The sequence below is a fragment of the Schistocerca nitens genome, chromosome 1 (assembly GCF_023898315.1).
Source record: "Schistocerca nitens isolate TAMUIC-IGC-003100 chromosome 1, iqSchNite1.1, whole genome shotgun sequence".
Lineage (NCBI taxonomy): Eukaryota > Metazoa > Arthropoda > Insecta > Orthoptera > Acrididae > Schistocerca > Schistocerca nitens.
The window spans coordinates 434400937-434418071 of NC_064614.1; the positions used below are offsets into that span (position 1 = coordinate 434400937).

The window sequence follows — 17135 nt, forward strand, 5'->3', positions numbered from 1 at the left end:
AGGCCTGCTTTTGAAGTTTCCGGAGATAAAACGGGTTCTTGGGGTATATACAATATTAATTTACTTCGCGTAGTTTTTCTTTAAACATTTTCCGATTACAAATTCACGGTCATAGTAAATCTCCAGGAACCGTTTTTTTCACACACTGTAAATGAGATTTTGCTGTCTGACAAGAGGCATTTATCTGATTAATTGGCTTTGCACAAGAAATTTTCCCCTTTAATGTTACTGTTTGTTCAATACATATTCAACTTTCTTCTAAAGTTTATTTTAAATTATTTGATGTAAATCCTATGGGTAAGTCACAAAGGCGAACTGTTATATCTTGTTAACCAGTTAATATATATCTTTTGGGGTGCCTCCCTAATGTCATAGTATAAGCTCGCTTGCAGATATTTATCTAGAGCTTAGTTTTAATTATTTTTCTGGTTTATTTAATTTTTTAAAAATAAAATTTTTTAAGTGTCAGCATTCTTAGTCTTACCTTCTTGCATCTTTTTTAAGACTTTCAAAAGAGTATTATTGTGATTCAGTTCTAACATTCTGCGTGATGTCTGTTGTTCTAAGTCGTGTCTCCCTACCACTTTCGCGCAACGACGCTCTGAGCGTGTTTTTTAGGGAACTGACTAGTTTGAACCTGGGACCTGTTGCTGGTAAGGAGACGCCAGACCACACATGACATGTATAGTTCGGAAGAGTTCAGTGAGACTAGCGATGATAGAACCAAACACTTAATGCCTTCAGCGTCAGCTCCACTGCACTCCCTGTAAAAGAATCTTAATACTAACTAAATTTAGTGGAAGGGGTTCAAGGCTTTCCTATTTTTAGTTAGCTGGTAAAATAACGTCGAAAAAGCAGGTAAGTTTACCATTGGAAATTTTATTCTACTCACAAAACATTGTTTATAAATTGCACTATTGATAAAAGGAAATATTTTAATACAAGATGATAAAAACCAACTACGTTCAACAAAAATGTGAACGAATATTCCCTGAGTGGGTTTCCAAGTTCTACAATGGATCTAAGGATGACCTATGCCATATCACATCTATAATCTAGGTTTAAATTAAGTTTCACAAAAGAGAAAACTATCAAAATGGTCTACAGTGACCCTCAATTATCTTTTTAATTACTTATCTAACTTGTCGTAAATTACAGTGGCTGATGTGGCTTCTCAATAATTATATAACAGAAAAATCATCGAGTTTCAGATTCTACCTAACGTAGGAAATGTGAATACTATGAGCTTCAATTGACGATCGACACTAGTATTACGTAAAAAGGGGATGTAACAGATGAGACTTCTGCAGTTCTGAGTGAAGCTTTATGCGCTCAAAAATGCGGCATTGCGTGCGTTCATTACCTTGTTGGTGTTCGTCAGGGGGCGGCGGGCAGCACAGCTCCGCTCACCTCGCCGTCTGGGAAGCAACTCTTTTCTAACTTCTCCTTACTACAATTTACCAAAGTTGGTTTAAAAAAAACTATTTGGCTGTGTTTTCATCTGACCAATCAGGGTCTCAATGTTAACCTTAAGCTCCGCCTACAAAAATTCTGTCTATCCAATGAGAAACGTTATACTTTTCGTGGTGGGGCAATGTTTTTAAAGTTTCCAACGTAACAGAGACGCGAAAAAGTCTCACGCTAAAACTTGCAGCTGGTGTGGGCCTTTTAGCGTTATCGTAAGATCTATACTGTTCTTCTGGATGGTTCTATCTTTTCACATGGGCTGGGGGGTAGTACTGGCGGTTACTTTTCGTGGTGGGGCAATGTTTTTAACGTTTGCAACGTTACAGAGACGCGAAAAAGTCTCACGCTAAAACTTGCGGCTGGTGTGGCCCTTTTTGTGTTATCGTAAGATCTATACTGTTCTTCTGGAGGGCTCTAGCTTTTAACATGGGCTGGGGGGTGGTCCTGGTGGTTAGCTGGCGACGTGGGTGTCCGTCCCTTAGCGTAGGGCCTTCTAGCTTAACACGGTTCTGCTCTCGGCTTCTGTTCTCGTTTCTCCCCTCGGAACTGCGTCTGTCTCACGGTGGGAAGGTATGACATGCATTTAGGCATTCTTGTGTTAGTCTGTGGTATTCCATTTGCTCACTCGTTACTCGTATTACTTTCGTTAATTTAATGTCATGATTTATTCGGAGCTACGTGACGTACTACTGGATTTGCTTATCATGTCAGGGTTTTCATGGAAGGTGATGGATTTTCCTGACACCTTACACAGTAACTGTTATTCACCATCTTGAACACTTTTACAGTGTGTAAATTTATCATGGCAAATTAATTTTGAATTTTCCTACCTGTTTTTCCTAAAAGGGTACCTGTGGTTAGTCTGAAAAATGAATATTTGTTGTGAAAAAGACAAATGACGTCAGTTAAAGGGGCCTGGTCCTTCCATGTCATTTTCTTGATCCTGGTACTTCCGAATCGCAACCTGGACATCACAATAGCTGGGACGTGATAGTTAACAGGTTGTGTGATAATCGCGAACGACAATGCTTGCTTTGCAATGGGCTCCCTTGTTTGCCGCAAATTTTGTAAGTATTGTAGGTATTCTGATAGGACGTTCCATTCCTACACCTGCGCTTTTGACAACTGCTGGGTGGACATGCTGCAGTACACCTCCCCAATGCATCCTATGCGTGCTCGATGGGATTTAAACCGGGAGAGCGGACAGACCATTTCATTCGCCGACTGTCTCCTCATTCCAAGAGCTGCTTCAACGGCGCAGTTCAAAGCGGTCGCGCATTGTCGTCCATAAAAATGACGTCTCAGCTGAGTGCATCCATGAAAAGGCGCACATGAGGAAGGAGTACAGTGTCATAATAACGTTGACTGTTGAGTGTGCAGTCGTCAAAGAGAGTTGGAGGTCAGCGCGCCCATGCAACATCATGCCCCCCCCCCCCCCCCACACACACACACAAATACACATACACACACCATAACGCTTTGACCACCAACATGATAGTAGTCGACAATGTTCCTGGGTGCTTATTCCCACCTCTCTCCATACGATGCCGGCCGATGTGGCCGAACGGTTCTAGGCGCATCAGTCTGGAACCGCGCGACCGCTACGGTCGCAGGTCCGAATCCTGCCTCGGGCATGGATACGTGTGATGTCCTTAGGTTAGTTAGGTTTAAGTATTTCTCAGTTCTAGGGGACTGATGACCTCAGAAGTTAAGTCTCATAGTGCTCAGAGCCATCTCCATACGATATTACGATCAGCATTTCTTTAAGTTTCCTTCTGCACAATACCGTGGCGGGTCTTTCTATGTACGATTCAAGTATCACCTAGCTATGTTGCTTGGCTGTGGCACATAATGCGAAAGTTACTTTCGTTCTTAAGTTTTGCACACCAGTGTATATAAAAAATGTTATAACGAGGGCGAAAAAAATCAAATCATATATATGTATATCGCTGAAAGACTTTTAAATTGCGTAGAATATTACATGCAAACGTACAAATTTAGTACTATCAATACTTTCCTGTAGCTGAAAAACGCAAACTGCTGCAAAATAAAACTAAATTCATACGTAAAGTGATCATATTACATGGATTTCATATATACATTTCTTCTAAAAGAAGCGCGTTGATCACAGAAGTCATGAAAAGTTTCACAAGTGAAAGAAATGAAAGGGTCGTAACTTAGAAAACCGTGCACTTCCTCCAGGCTTTGTTGGCAGTGCTACGTGGCGAATGTCGTCCAGCGAATGTGGAAAACTTTCCTTGTACACGTCCACTGCTTACTGTCAACACGAGCCAGGAAGTCTTCCATGTGACTTGTTCTGACATAAATTTGTAACTGCCTATTCCGATCATAGGGGGATTTCTGAAGGTGTTTCTTGGAAACGAACTTTGACTCTAATATTAACCAAATCAGTGGGCAAACAAGGAAGTTGAATATTGATAATGTGTTCTGGCACTTATTGTTATTCGCCTTCTTGGTTCCGAATACAACGTTGTTAAGTCCGAATTATAATCACTAAATTTTGTACACTCTTTTTAATATTCTATATTCATGATTGGGCAAATCTTGCGACTTGCAACGCATTCTGGAGATGGCAGGATGGGCGGCCAGTCATGTCCAGTAGTCAAGTGGAGTACGGCTACTGTTTGTCTCCTCCATTCACAAGAACTGCCGATTACCAGATCTTTCCCTCACATGAAATTTCATTAGATTGTTTCAATTATTCTTGAAATTTATTGTTAATAATGTATTCCACTGCAAAATGCGTTTTACCTTCCCCAGACTGTTCAGTTTTTGTATCCTTTTTGGGTGGAAAATCTGCTTTTTCATTACCATCTAAGTCACAGTGATATGATATCCACTGAACCGCAATTGTCTTTTTGAAGACATTTAATTATTTCTTGGTCTTCTTTAATTTACAAAATCTTTGATTCTTGTGTATTGCTAACTGCCGATATTGCTGCTCTGCAATCTCAAAATATAACTGGTTTGTTGAAAGTGTGGAAATGGTTGCTTAGCTGATTTGTTGCAGTTTTTGTGGTTAAAGCTTAAGCTCCAAAATTTTAGAGGTGTGCCCCTAAAGTTTGATACAAAGAGAGAAATTTGATGTATATACGCACATCAGAAAATTTTTGCATTACCCCAGTTCCCAGAACACCTGGAGATAAACCTTGACTGGATATTGTATCACAGACACAGTCCCTTTGACTGTTCAGAGATGTCACTAAACCCGCCCAAACATGTAAAGAACCATGCATGAACACCGCCTATTAGACGGAGGGGGTCTGACAGTTGATCACTTCCAGTCATTCCACCAGGAAGTAGGTACACGGCTCGTGTTGTCTGTAGTCCAACCATGCCTAGACGGTCAATACCGCGTTTCGATCGCGTCCGCAATGTTACTTTGTGCCAGGAAGGGCTCTCAATAAGGGAAGTGTTCAGGCGTCTCGGAGTGAACCAAAGCGATGTTGTTCGGACATGGAGGAGATAGAGAGAGGGATAGGAACTGTCGATCACATGCCTCGCTCGGAGGAGTTCTGACAGCAACAACACCATGCTGAATAACGCTTTTTGTGCAGCCACAGGACGTCGTGTTGCGACTCAAACTGTGTGCAATAGGCTGCATGATACGCAACTTCACTCCCAACGTCAATCATTGCAGCGCGGTACAGATGGGCCCAACAACATACCGAATGGACCGCTCAGGATTGGCATCACGTTCTCTTCGCCGATGAGTGGCGAATATGTCTTCAACCAGACAATCGTCGGAGACGTATTTGGAGGCAACCCGGTCAGACTGAACGCCTTACACACATTGTTCAGCGAGTGCAGCAAGGTGGAGGTTCCCTGCTGTTTTGGGGTGGCATTGTGTGGGGCCAGCGTACGCCGCTGGTGGTCTTGGAAGGCGCCGTAACGGCTGTACGATACGTGAATGCCATCCTCTGAACGATAGTGCAACCATATCAGCAGCATATTGGCGAGGCATTCGTCTTTGTGGACGACAATTCGCGCACCCACCGGGCACAGCTTGTGAATGACTTCCTTCAGGATAACGACATCGCTCGACTAGAGTGGCCAGCATGTTCTCCAGACATGAATCCTATCTAACATGCCTCGGATAGATTGAAAAGGGCTGTTTATGGACTTTGTGACCCACCAACCACTCTGAGGGATCTACGACGAAACGCCGTTGAGGAGTGGGACAGTCTGGACCAACAGTGCTTTGATGAACTTGTGGATAGCATGCCGCGACGAATACAGGCATGCTTCAATGCAAGAGGACGTACTACTGGGTATTAGAGGTACCAGTGTGTACAGCAATCTTGACCAACACCTCCGAAAGTCTCGCTGTATGGTGGTACAACATGCAATGCGTGGTTTTCATGAGCAATAAAAAGGATGTAAATGATGTTTATGTTGATCTCTATTCCAATTTTCTGTACAGGTTACGGAAATCTCGGAACCAAGGTGATGCAAAACTTTTTTGATGTGTGTACCTACGCCAAAGTTTTCTTCTTTTCTATTAATGGACCATCTGTGTAGATGTGCCACTAATCTTCAAGGTATCTCAGCTCTATTTTTCCCAGTAGAGTAGCTCTCATTATTAATTTATTTGCTTTCTTTCTTTTATAATCCATTATGTCTAGCTAGTGTTTCAACTGAGGAAGTAGAATCGGAAATAGAGGGAAAATAAATTTTTCAGCTTCTTCTTCCGGCGATGACATTGTGAACTTATATCTTCTAATTTTTGGATGAAGCCAGTTCGTTTTCAACTGTCTACTATTATTGTTACATGAGTTACTAAAAGAATAGTTGTTATCATATAGCGGGGGTGCTGAGTTTCAGATAGGCGCAACAAAGAGACCGTCAAACAAGTAAGCTTTCGGCCAAAACGACCTTCATCGGAATTAGATAACATACACACTGATGCAAACCCAACTCACAGACACATGACCACGGTTTCCGGCTGCCGAGGCCAGAGTCCAGCCTTGGCAGCCAGAGACTAGTCATGCGTGTGTGAGCTGAGTTTGCATCAGAGTGTATATTATCTAATTCGGACGAAGGCCGTTTTGGCCGAAAGCTTACTTGTTTGACCGTCTCATTGTTGTGCATGTCTGAGACTCAGCACCTCGGCTGTATGATGAACAGCAACTATTGTTTTCATAATATGTCATTATTCCATCCTGGACTTTCCATAATTGTTAGATGAAGCTTGACATTTTTTCCATTTAACATAATTGGATAGACGAATCAGTTTCTCATACTGAAGCAGGGCTATCATATGAATACTTACTTGCATAGATTCTAATCAATTTAGAACTCTTATTGGTGCTAATGGTGTTGATTTTACTCCACCTGTTAAAATGCTTACTGCTTGGTTGCGGACTTCTTCTGACCTGTTGATACTTCTGGCAGTAGCCTGACAAGTGCTTCGACACCACATGTTAAACCTGGTCTGGTTAGGTTTTGAACATTTGTTGAGCACCGTCCTTGAACCTCCTCATTTACTACCAGCTATTCTCTTCAGTACGCTGAGTCAGTTTTTTGCTTTCTCAGCAGTTTTATTTATGTGGCTCTGCCAATTTAATGTTTGACCCAGTATACTCCTAAATATTTAGGGTGGTCATTCTGATGTATATCTCCCCCTACAGTTTTTAGAGTTTCTTTTGGATGAGAGTGACCTAAAGAAAATATTTGACAGTAGATTTTCTGAGTGCTTACTTTCATAGTGTTTCGATGTAATCAGTCTTCAAGGTGTTTTATCACTTGGTTTATTTTATTAGATAATTGATCCCTTTTTGCTGATTCAAGAAGAAGAGGTTCAATTATTACAAACTGTTTTGTGTGTTAAAATTTGCGCAAAGTCAGTCCATACTTCAAGTGCAACGTGCATTCCGCCGTCGATTGAGCAAGCTGCCTCTGCAGAAGATGGTTTACGACTGGCAAACGAAGTTTTTGGAAGTTCATTGCACATGGAAAGAGCCGCTCTGGTCGGCCACGCACGTCTGATGAAAATGTCGAGTGTATCAGAAATCGTTCACGCGAAGCTATTGGAAGTCCTTAAGACGGACAAGCCGCGAACTTAAATTTCCTCAAACAAGGATGTGGCGAGTTCTGAAACGGCGCCTGCATACAGGGCCTTACAAGTTGCAGTTACTGCAGCAATTGCGACCTAACGACCATAACAGAAGGTACGAATTTTGCACTACAGTTCTTCATGTTATGGCAGAGGACACTTTTTCCAAACGACTCATATTTTTGAACGAATCTGGGTGCTGTCTGTTTGATAAAGTAAACCGCCAGAATGTAAGAATGTGAGCGTCACAAAACCCTGGCGTCGTCGCCGAACATGAGAAACTCATCGAAACTGAACGTTTCTTGTGCCGTTTCTGGTCACGAAAGTTTACAGACCTTTCTTTTTTGCGGAGGAAACTGTGACTGGAATGTCATACCTGAACATGCTGCGAAGCTGGTTGCTTCCTCAGCTTTTGAAAGATTCAAATGATTTTATTTTTTATGCATGACGGCGCCATGCCTCACTTTCATCTTGAGATTTGGCATTATGTTAACACCACCATCCCATAACACTGGATTGGAACAGGTGGACGAGCACTTGTTCGTTGCTCTTGGCTTCCCAGATCACCAGAACTCACACCTTCCGGTTTTTTTTCTATAAGTAAGAGACAGTCTTTGTCCCACCTATGACAGCTACTCTTCAAGATCTGAGAAACTGAATTGTTGAAGCTGTCGATTCAATAAACAGAATCCTGTTAATTTGAGCATATAATTAAATCGACTAATTAAAAAATCTATTTTTTCTTTCTAATTATCTACCTTTGCAACGTAATACAGTAGCGGTTCTATTCAGTGTGCCGAGGACTGAAATTGATTTCCGGATTATGTGGCACCAGATGTCTACGAACAGGTCACGCATGTGGAGCTGGCACCCATAACGTATCTACGTTCCATCGGGCTTAGAACGGAATAATTTGGTGGTCAAGGCATCCGCGTGAGCTCACATCATGCTCTTCAAACTACTGTAGCACAATTCTGGCACTGTGACGAGGACATTTAACCCGCTGGAAGACGGCATCAGCACCGGGAAAGACATAAGACATGAAGAGAGGCAGGTGGTCTGCAATAATGTTCACATGCTCCGCAGCTGTCATGGGGACTGATGGCCCTGTAGGTTGCTCCCTTCACTCTCCAGACCAACCAACCAGCCAAAAGCTGTCATGATGTTTCCGATTACTACCACAGGTCCCATAGAAGCGCGGGTGAACGTCGCCCACGGCATAATTCTACTCTCACCGGCCTGCATCCGTAGCGTGGTGCAAGTTCAGATCAACTGGACGCCTGAATAAAGGCGTGTCCAGACGCGGCCACCGACTTGGTGTAGTAAGAAACGTGAGTCACTCGACCAGTCTACCATAGTCATTGAGCCACACTCAAATTTCGATTATCCCGTGCACACAGTAATCATAACGGACGACATCGTTGGATCGATGTTGGAACACTTGGGGATTACCTGCTGCGGAGCCCCAGTTCGACAATGTGCTTTGAACGGTACGCTTCAAAAACGTTGTATTTGCACCAGCATTGTACTCTGCCGTCTTATGTACCACAGATCGTCGCCTATCCTGCTTGACAGATTGTGGTGGTGATGGTTAGTGTTTAACGTCCCGTCGACAACGAGGTCATTAGAGACGGAGCGTAAGCTCGGGTTAAGGAAGGATTGGGAAGGAAATCGGCCGTGCCCTTTCAAACGAACCATCCCGGCATTTGCCTGAAACGATTTAGGGAAATCACGGAAAACCTAAATCAGGATGGCCGGAGACGGGATTGAACCGTCTTCCTCCCGAATGCGAGTCCAGTGTGCTTGACAGAGCGCGCAGGCCTCCAACTATAAGGTTCTGTGATGAGGTGTTGACGTCGAACACCTAACACTAAATTCATAAAAGTCATGAGATAGCGATATACAAATATGCACAATGGTGGTAGTATCACATTTTCCAGGTATAAAAGGGAAGTGCCTTGATAGAGCTGTCATTTTTTTTGTATTCAGGTGATTGATTTGAAAAGGTCTCAGACGTGACCATGGCCGCGCGATGGGCATGAAGACTTTCAACGGGAAATGGAGGATGGAGCTAGATGCATGAGACATTATATATCGGAAATCGTTAGGGAATTACATATTCTGAGATCCACAAAGTCAAGAGTGTGCCGAGACTACCAAATTTCAGCCATTACCTCTAACCATGGTCAAGGCAGTGGTCGACGGCCTTCACTGAGAGCAGCCGCGTTTGCTAGAGTTGTTAGTGCTAACGCACAAGCAATACTGCCTAAAATAACAGCAGAAATCAGTATCTTACGTGTGACGAACGAATCCGTCAGGACAATGTTGCGAAATTTGGCGTTTACGGGCTCTGGCAGCAGACGACTGACGAGATGCCTTTAGTGACAGCATGACATTCTTCTGCAGTGCCTCTCCTGTACACGTAATCTTATCGGTTGGACCCTAGATGATTGGAAAACCGTGGCCTGGCTGGATGGATCCTGATTTCAGTTGGTAAGAGCTGATGGTATGGAACGTGAGACAGACCCCAGGAAGCCATGGACTCAAGTTATCAAGGCACTGTGCAAGTTGGTGGTGGGCTGTGTTTACTTGCAATGGACTAGGTACTCTGGACAGACTGAACGCACCATTGACTAAAGATGTTTGTGTTCGGCTGCTTGGAGACCATCTTCAGCTATTCATGGACTTGATGTTCCCCAAACAAAGACGGAATTTTTATGGATGATAATGCCCTATGTCATCGGACGACAACTGTTTACAGTTGGTTTGAAGAACCTTGAGGACGAGTGAACGATTTGGCCACCCATATTGCCCGACGTGAATCCCATGAACATTTATGGGACATAATCGATAGGTCAGTTCGGGCACAAAATCCTGCACCGGCAATACTTCCTCAATTATGAACGGCTGTATAGGCAGCATAGCTTTTTTTCTGCAGGGGACTTCCAACGACTTGTTGAGTCCATGACACGTCGAACTGCTGCACTACACCGGGCAAAAGGAGGTATCCCGTGACTTTTGTGACCTCAGTTTACTGCCTACTTATTGTTTTTTTCAATACCTCAACCAGTCCCCATATATGCTCAATACCGTTTAACACAAACAGCTAAGCATCTCCGCCGCAGACGCAGGGTAATAACAATCTACTAAGATGATATCTGTTCTTTCGGACATGTCCGAAAGAAGAGATACCATCGTTCACCATGCAGCTCGTTCGAATGAAATTACAAGAAATGGAATCCCTTAACTGCTTACAGGCGTTGACATACGTCAACGGGGACAGATGAAAATGTGTGCCCCTACCGTGACTCGAACCCAGGATCTCCTGCTTACATGGCAAACGCTCTATCCATCTGAGCCACCGAGGACACAGAGGATAGTGCGACTGCAGGGATTTATCTCTGGCACGCCTCCCGCGAAACGCACATTCTCAACGTATTGTCCCGCACTGCAGTGGTAGTGCCCCCGTCCATTGCATGGTCACCGATGGTATCTGTTCTTTGGGACATGTCCGACATCTTAGCATATATATATATATATATATATATATATATATATATATATATATATATATATATATATAAAAGACTCACCGGACACTTGACCGTCTTCTTCTTCTGTGCGAATGCACAAACAGTGTCAAAACTCTTACGGGAATCGGCAACGCACCGCGACTAATGAGTATAATGGGCGGGGACACTACGAATGTAATGCGGGACAATACGTTGAGAATGTGCGTTTCGCGGGAGGCGTGCTAGAGATAAATCTCTGCAGTCGCGCTATCCTCTGTGTCCTCGGTGGCTCAGATGGATAGAGCGTTTGCCATGTAAGCAGGAGATCCTGGGTACGAGTCAAGATAGGGGCGCACATTTTCATCTGTCCCCGTTGACGTATGTCAACGCCTATAAGCAGCTAAAGGATTTCATTTCATTGTAAATTCAATAGCAATCTGCTTTCTTGGCAAAGTCACTTATGCCAGTGAATTTCGCATTTTGCAGCTGGTTTATTGTTAGAAGAATGGTTCCTTGCTCGTCTCTGCTCTGCTTCTACATTTGCCTTACCGCATCGCGTGCCCGTAACGCCATTGGGCCCTTTTCAGTCTCTAAGTAGGCAGTTTAAAACTGCATTCCTGTACGTCTCAAAAATTGTTCAAATGGCTCTGAGCACTATGGGACTTAACTTCTGAGGTCATCAGTCCCCTAGAACTTAGAACTACTTAAACCTAACTAACCTAAGGACATCACACACATCCATGCCCGAGGCAGGATTCGAACCAGCGATCGTAGCGGTCGCGCGGCTCCAGACTGTAGCGCCTAGAACCGCTCGGCCACTTCGGCCGGACGACGGTTCAATCCCGCGTCCGGCCATCCTGATTTAGGTTTTCCGTGATTTCCCTAAATCGTTCCAGGTAAATGCCGGGATGGTTCCTTTCAAAGGACACGGCCGACTTCCTTCCCCGTCCCTCCCTAATCCGATGAGACCGATGACCTCGCTGTCTGGTCTCCTTCTCCAAAACAGCCCAACCCAATCCCACCCCGGCCGACCTCCTGTACGTCTCCTTTGAGGAGGAAGACGAACTGGAGTGACGGAGCGCTTCTGGTTGCCAGGTACATGCTGGACGTGGACGACGAGTACCAGCTGTTCGCGAACGGCTCGCTGCGGCTGTGGGACGGCGAGTGGCTGGGGCCGGACGACTTCTGCGTGGACGCCTACTGGTCGCAGCTGCGCCAGCTGCCGGTGGCGCTGCCATTGCTGTGCTACGCGGGCGGCGCGCCCGGCAGCGCCGGCGAGCACGCCATCCGCTACGTGCTGTACCCCCTCGGTAAGGGCGCAGGTCGGTCACCAAGCCTCCAGTAGAGGGTAGCTGGGCACCAGGTGAGTGCTCGCGTAACCTGTCCTACACTGCTACTGCTTCCTGCTCTACATCTGGAACTGCTAAAGGTTTAAAATAGCTGGGGTTCCTTCTTTCACAGACGCTAACACAGTCGATCAAATGAAACTACGTACACTAATGGCCATTGAAATTGCTACACCACGAAGATGAAGTGCTACAGACGCGAAATTTAACCGACAGGACAAGGTTGGCGCCGCTGGTGACACCTACAACGTGCTGACATGAGGAAAGTTTCCAAACGATTTCTCATACACAAACAGCAGTTGACCGGCGTTACCTGGTGAAACGTTGTTGTGGTGCCTCGTGTAAGGAGCAGAAATTCGTACCATCACGTTTAAGACTTCGATAAAGGTCGGATTCTAGCCTATCGTGATTGAGGTTCATCGTGTCGCGACACTGCTGCTCGCGTTGGTCGAGATCCAGTGACTGTTAGCATAATATGGGATCGGTGGGTTAAGGAGGGTAATACGGAACGCCGTGCTGGATCCCAACGGCCTCGTATCACTAGCAGTCGAGATGACAGGCATCTTATCTGCACGGCTGTAACGGATCGTGAAGCAACGTCTCGATCCCTGAGTCAACATATGGGGACGTTTGCAAGACAACAACCATCTGTGCGAACAGTTCGACGACGTTTGCAGCAGCATGGACTATCAGCTCGGAGACCGGGGCTGCGGTTACCCTTGACGCTGCATCACAGACAGGAGCGCCTGCGATGGTGTACTCAACGACGAACCTGGGTGCACGAATGGCAAACCGTCATTTTTTCGGATGAATCCAGGTTCTGTTTACAGCATCATGATGGTCGCATCCGTGTTTGGCGACATCGCGGTGAACGCACATTGGAAGCGTGTATTCGTCATCGCCATACTGGCGTATCACCCGGCGTGATGGTATGGGGTGCAATTGGTTACACGTCTCGGTCACCTCTTATTCGCATTGACGGCACTTTGAACGGTGGACGTTACATTTCAGATGTGTTACGACCCGTGGCTCTACCCTTCATTCGATCCCTGTGAAACCCTACATTTCAGCAGGATAATGCACGACCGCATGTTGCAGGTCCTGTACAGGCCTTTCTACATACAGAAATTGTTCGACTGCTGCCCTGGCCAGCAGATTCTCCAGATCTCTCACTAATGGTTCAAATGGCTCTGAGCACTATGGGACTCAACATCTGAGGTCATCAGTCCCCTAGAACTTGGAACTACTTAAACCTAACTAACCTAAGGACATCACACACATCCATGCCCGACGCAGGATTCGAACCTGCGACCGTAGCCGTCGCGCGGTTCCCAACTGAAGCGCCTAGAACCACTCCGCCACTCCGGCCGGCCTGGTCAATGGTGGCCGAGCAACTGGCACGTCACAATACGCCAGTCACTACTCTTGATGAACTGTGGTATCGCGTTGAAGCTGCATGGGCAGCTGTACCTGTACACGCCATCCAAGCTCTGTTTGACTCAATGCCCAGGCGTATCAAGGCCGTTATTACGGTCAGAGGTGGTTGTTCTGGGCACTGATTTCTCAGGATCGATGGAGCCGAATTGCACGAAAATGTAATCATATGTCAGTTCTAGTATAATATATTTGTCAAATGAATACCCGTTTATCATCTGTATTTCTTCTTGGTGTAGCAATTTTAATGGCCAGTAGTGTAGTTTCAGAGGCCCTTTCATTTCTCGAACATCTATAATATGCAGAATGGAGCGACTAATGAAAATTTGTACCAAGGATAGAATTCGAATCTGGGTCTCCCACTCATTAGGCAGATGCACTAATCACTACACCAACTGGGCACACTGGCCTTGCATTACTGCATGGACTATCCTAGCATGCTTCCCTTCTCAATCCAGATTCTCATTCACGCCTCAATCCGCGCCCCCCTCCACCAACCCTCCTCCGGGGACTCACAACACTCTTGTGAGCACGTGCTTGACACATACGGGTCCCCTGCCCTTTCAGTACTTCTTCCTTTTCTGTGCTACATGTCTATCCTCCTGCTATTCTTTCTCCCCTCCCTTGCGGACGAAGTCTGGTGTGCAATCGGGAAACCAAAAGTTGTGAAACGATCGGAAGACTTAGGTGGATTTCATTTTTGTCATTCTCTTCTTTCCTGATTCGACATCTCCTGTCTACATCTACATCTACATTGATACTCCGCAAGCCACCCACTGTCACTACCTCCCTTTCCTGTTCCAGTCGCGTATGGTTCGCGGGAAGAACGACTGCCGGAAAGCCTCCGTGCGCGCTCGAATCTCTCTAATTTTACATTCGTGATCTCCTCCGGAGGTATAAGTAGGGGAAACAATATATTCGATACCTCATCCAGAAACGCACTCTCTCGAAACCTGGACACCAAGCTACACCGCGATGCAGAGCGCCTCTCTTGCAGAGTCTGCCACTTGAGTTTGCTAAACATCTCCGTAAAGCTATCACGCTTACCAAATAACCCTGTGACGAAACGCGCCGCTCTTCTTTGGATCTTCCCTATCTCCTCTGCCAACCCGACCTGGTACAGGTCCCACACTGATGAGCAATACTCAAGTATAGGTCGAACGAGTGTTTTGTAAGCCACCTCCTTTGTTGATGGACTACATTTTCTAAGCACTCTCCCAACGAATCTCAACCTGGCACCCACCTTACCAACAATTAATTTTATATGATCATTCCACTTCAAATCGTTCCGCACGCATACTCCCAGATATTTTACAGAAGTAACTGCTACCAGTGTTTGTTCCGCTATCATATAATCATACAATAAAGGATCCTTCCTCCACTTTGGCGTTTGAGGTCTCCTTTTTTGTCTTTCTTCATTTTTATGCATGCCAGAAGGCCGGCTCACGTGTTTAACACATACAAAGCGACTGTGTAATGCATAACTCCCAGCACGTGAGTCGACTGATAGGTCTCGAGCAAACCCCCTGGTAAAGGATGAACCCAGGGTGGGGTTACTACCTGAGCTGTTACTTCTCAATTGCCAATTGGTCCCTCTGTCTCAAGCTGGGGAGGTGTGACCTGAGATGTGAACAATCACTTAAGGCGGGTGTGCTCCCATCTGCAGATGGGGAATGCAGAAAGAAGGAGCACGCCAATGGAGAAACTGGCAATCGTGGGGGGATTCGCCTGTTATGAGTACATAAACTCCATCAACGCAACCTCCGTTTTAATAACGGAAATGGACTGAGGCCAAAGACACGACAAATCCTCCAGTTGCACCGTGTTACCTCGTGGTGTCACACACAGGAGATGATCGGAACTTTTATACAGTGAACCCATTCGTAATTCAGAATGGTGTAGATACATTTGCAGGCCCATTAAAGTCCCGCACTCGTTTACACAATGGAACTTTGCTTCTGGAGACTGACAATGTCCTTCATGGTCAAAAACTGCTTTAAGCTGCAGTCCTCCACAGATATCCTGTTCATGTAGAGGCTCATCGCACACTGAATTTTTCACATGGTGCCATATGCACTCGGCCACTTGATGATATGACTAAGGGAGATAAAAAAATATTATCTCTCTGATCACGGTGTAACCACAATCCACCAGGTTATGAAGAGGATTGATGCAGAATTAATGCCCACCAACACCCTTTTCTTAAACTTTTATCGAGAGGAGCTGCTGTCGAAAATCAAGGTGAGCTATGAAATCATCGTCAGATCCTAAATACAGATACCAATGCGTTGTTACCAATCTCAGCGTTATAACCATACTCACATGTCCTGTAGAAAGGCAGCCAAATGTGTAACTTGTGGCAAGGATGTTCATAAGTGAGACTGCCCACCACCTTCTCCCCACTGCATCACCTGCACTGGCAACCATGCCACTTCATCCTGTAAATATCCTGTGTACTTCGATGAGCGAACCGTTTAGGAGATCCAGGTGAAGGAAAAGGTACTGCTCAACGTTGCTCTCAAAATGTTAGTCAGCCAAAATCCTTGCATACCACTATCTGGCAGTTATAGTATAATTGCTGCTACGTCACGATCCACGAAGGATACGGCCACTCAGACTTGTGACATCCAGTTCAGTGCTACAGTTGCTATCTTCACCTCCACTCACTACAATTGCTCAACATGCCAAAAATCCTTCGCCCACACCGGTGATCTCACTTGTACCACAACCAGAAGGACGGAAATTTTAAAAGGAGTGCTCCCAAGATGGCTTCTTGTGTACCTCAAGTCAGCAAACATCTGGGTCCACATCTGAAAAACGCTACGGTACTAAGAAGTCGAACAAAGACAAGTGTTCTTTCCCATCTTCAACGCGGAGATTCTCTATAGCAGTGACATCACATGACACCTCTGTTCAGCCAACCTCCATTTCACTGATACGAATCACAAACCAATTCTTCACTCTGGAGTCGGCTGACCAACCCAGGGTGGTTACTGGTACCTTTGAAGAAATAGTGGGTGGGATCCTCCAGCCTAAGGACCCTGCATTAGTTCACGGCAGAAATCTGGCACTCATCAGCCACTAAAGTACTTGCCCTTATAAGAGAAATATCTCCTATCATATGGCTGTTCTCCACTGCAAAATTTGTGGCATAAGATCTCACAGGGCCAACTCACAGATGCCATTGTGATGGCACTGCCCAGTTCTTTTAAGCCTCCAAGAAACCAAATTAAACCCTTAAGACCGCTTTGACCTCACTTCACTTCAGTATGTTTTGACCCTTCTTCCAAGGACGGAACT

General features: G+C 45.3%; 1 protein-coding gene across 1 annotated transcript in view; it reads left to right on the forward strand.

Annotated features, from left to right (window-relative positions):
• LOC126252507 (probable G-protein coupled receptor Mth-like 1) overlaps positions 1-17135 on the forward strand; it is a 220118-nt gene that overhangs the window by 62291 nt on the left and 140692 nt on the right. The window contains exon 2 of the mRNA XM_049953437.1: positions 12151-12377. Within this exon, the coding sequence (XP_049809394.1) occupies positions 12151-12377 (227 nt within the window). The remainder of the gene's footprint in view (positions 1-12150; positions 12378-17135) is intronic.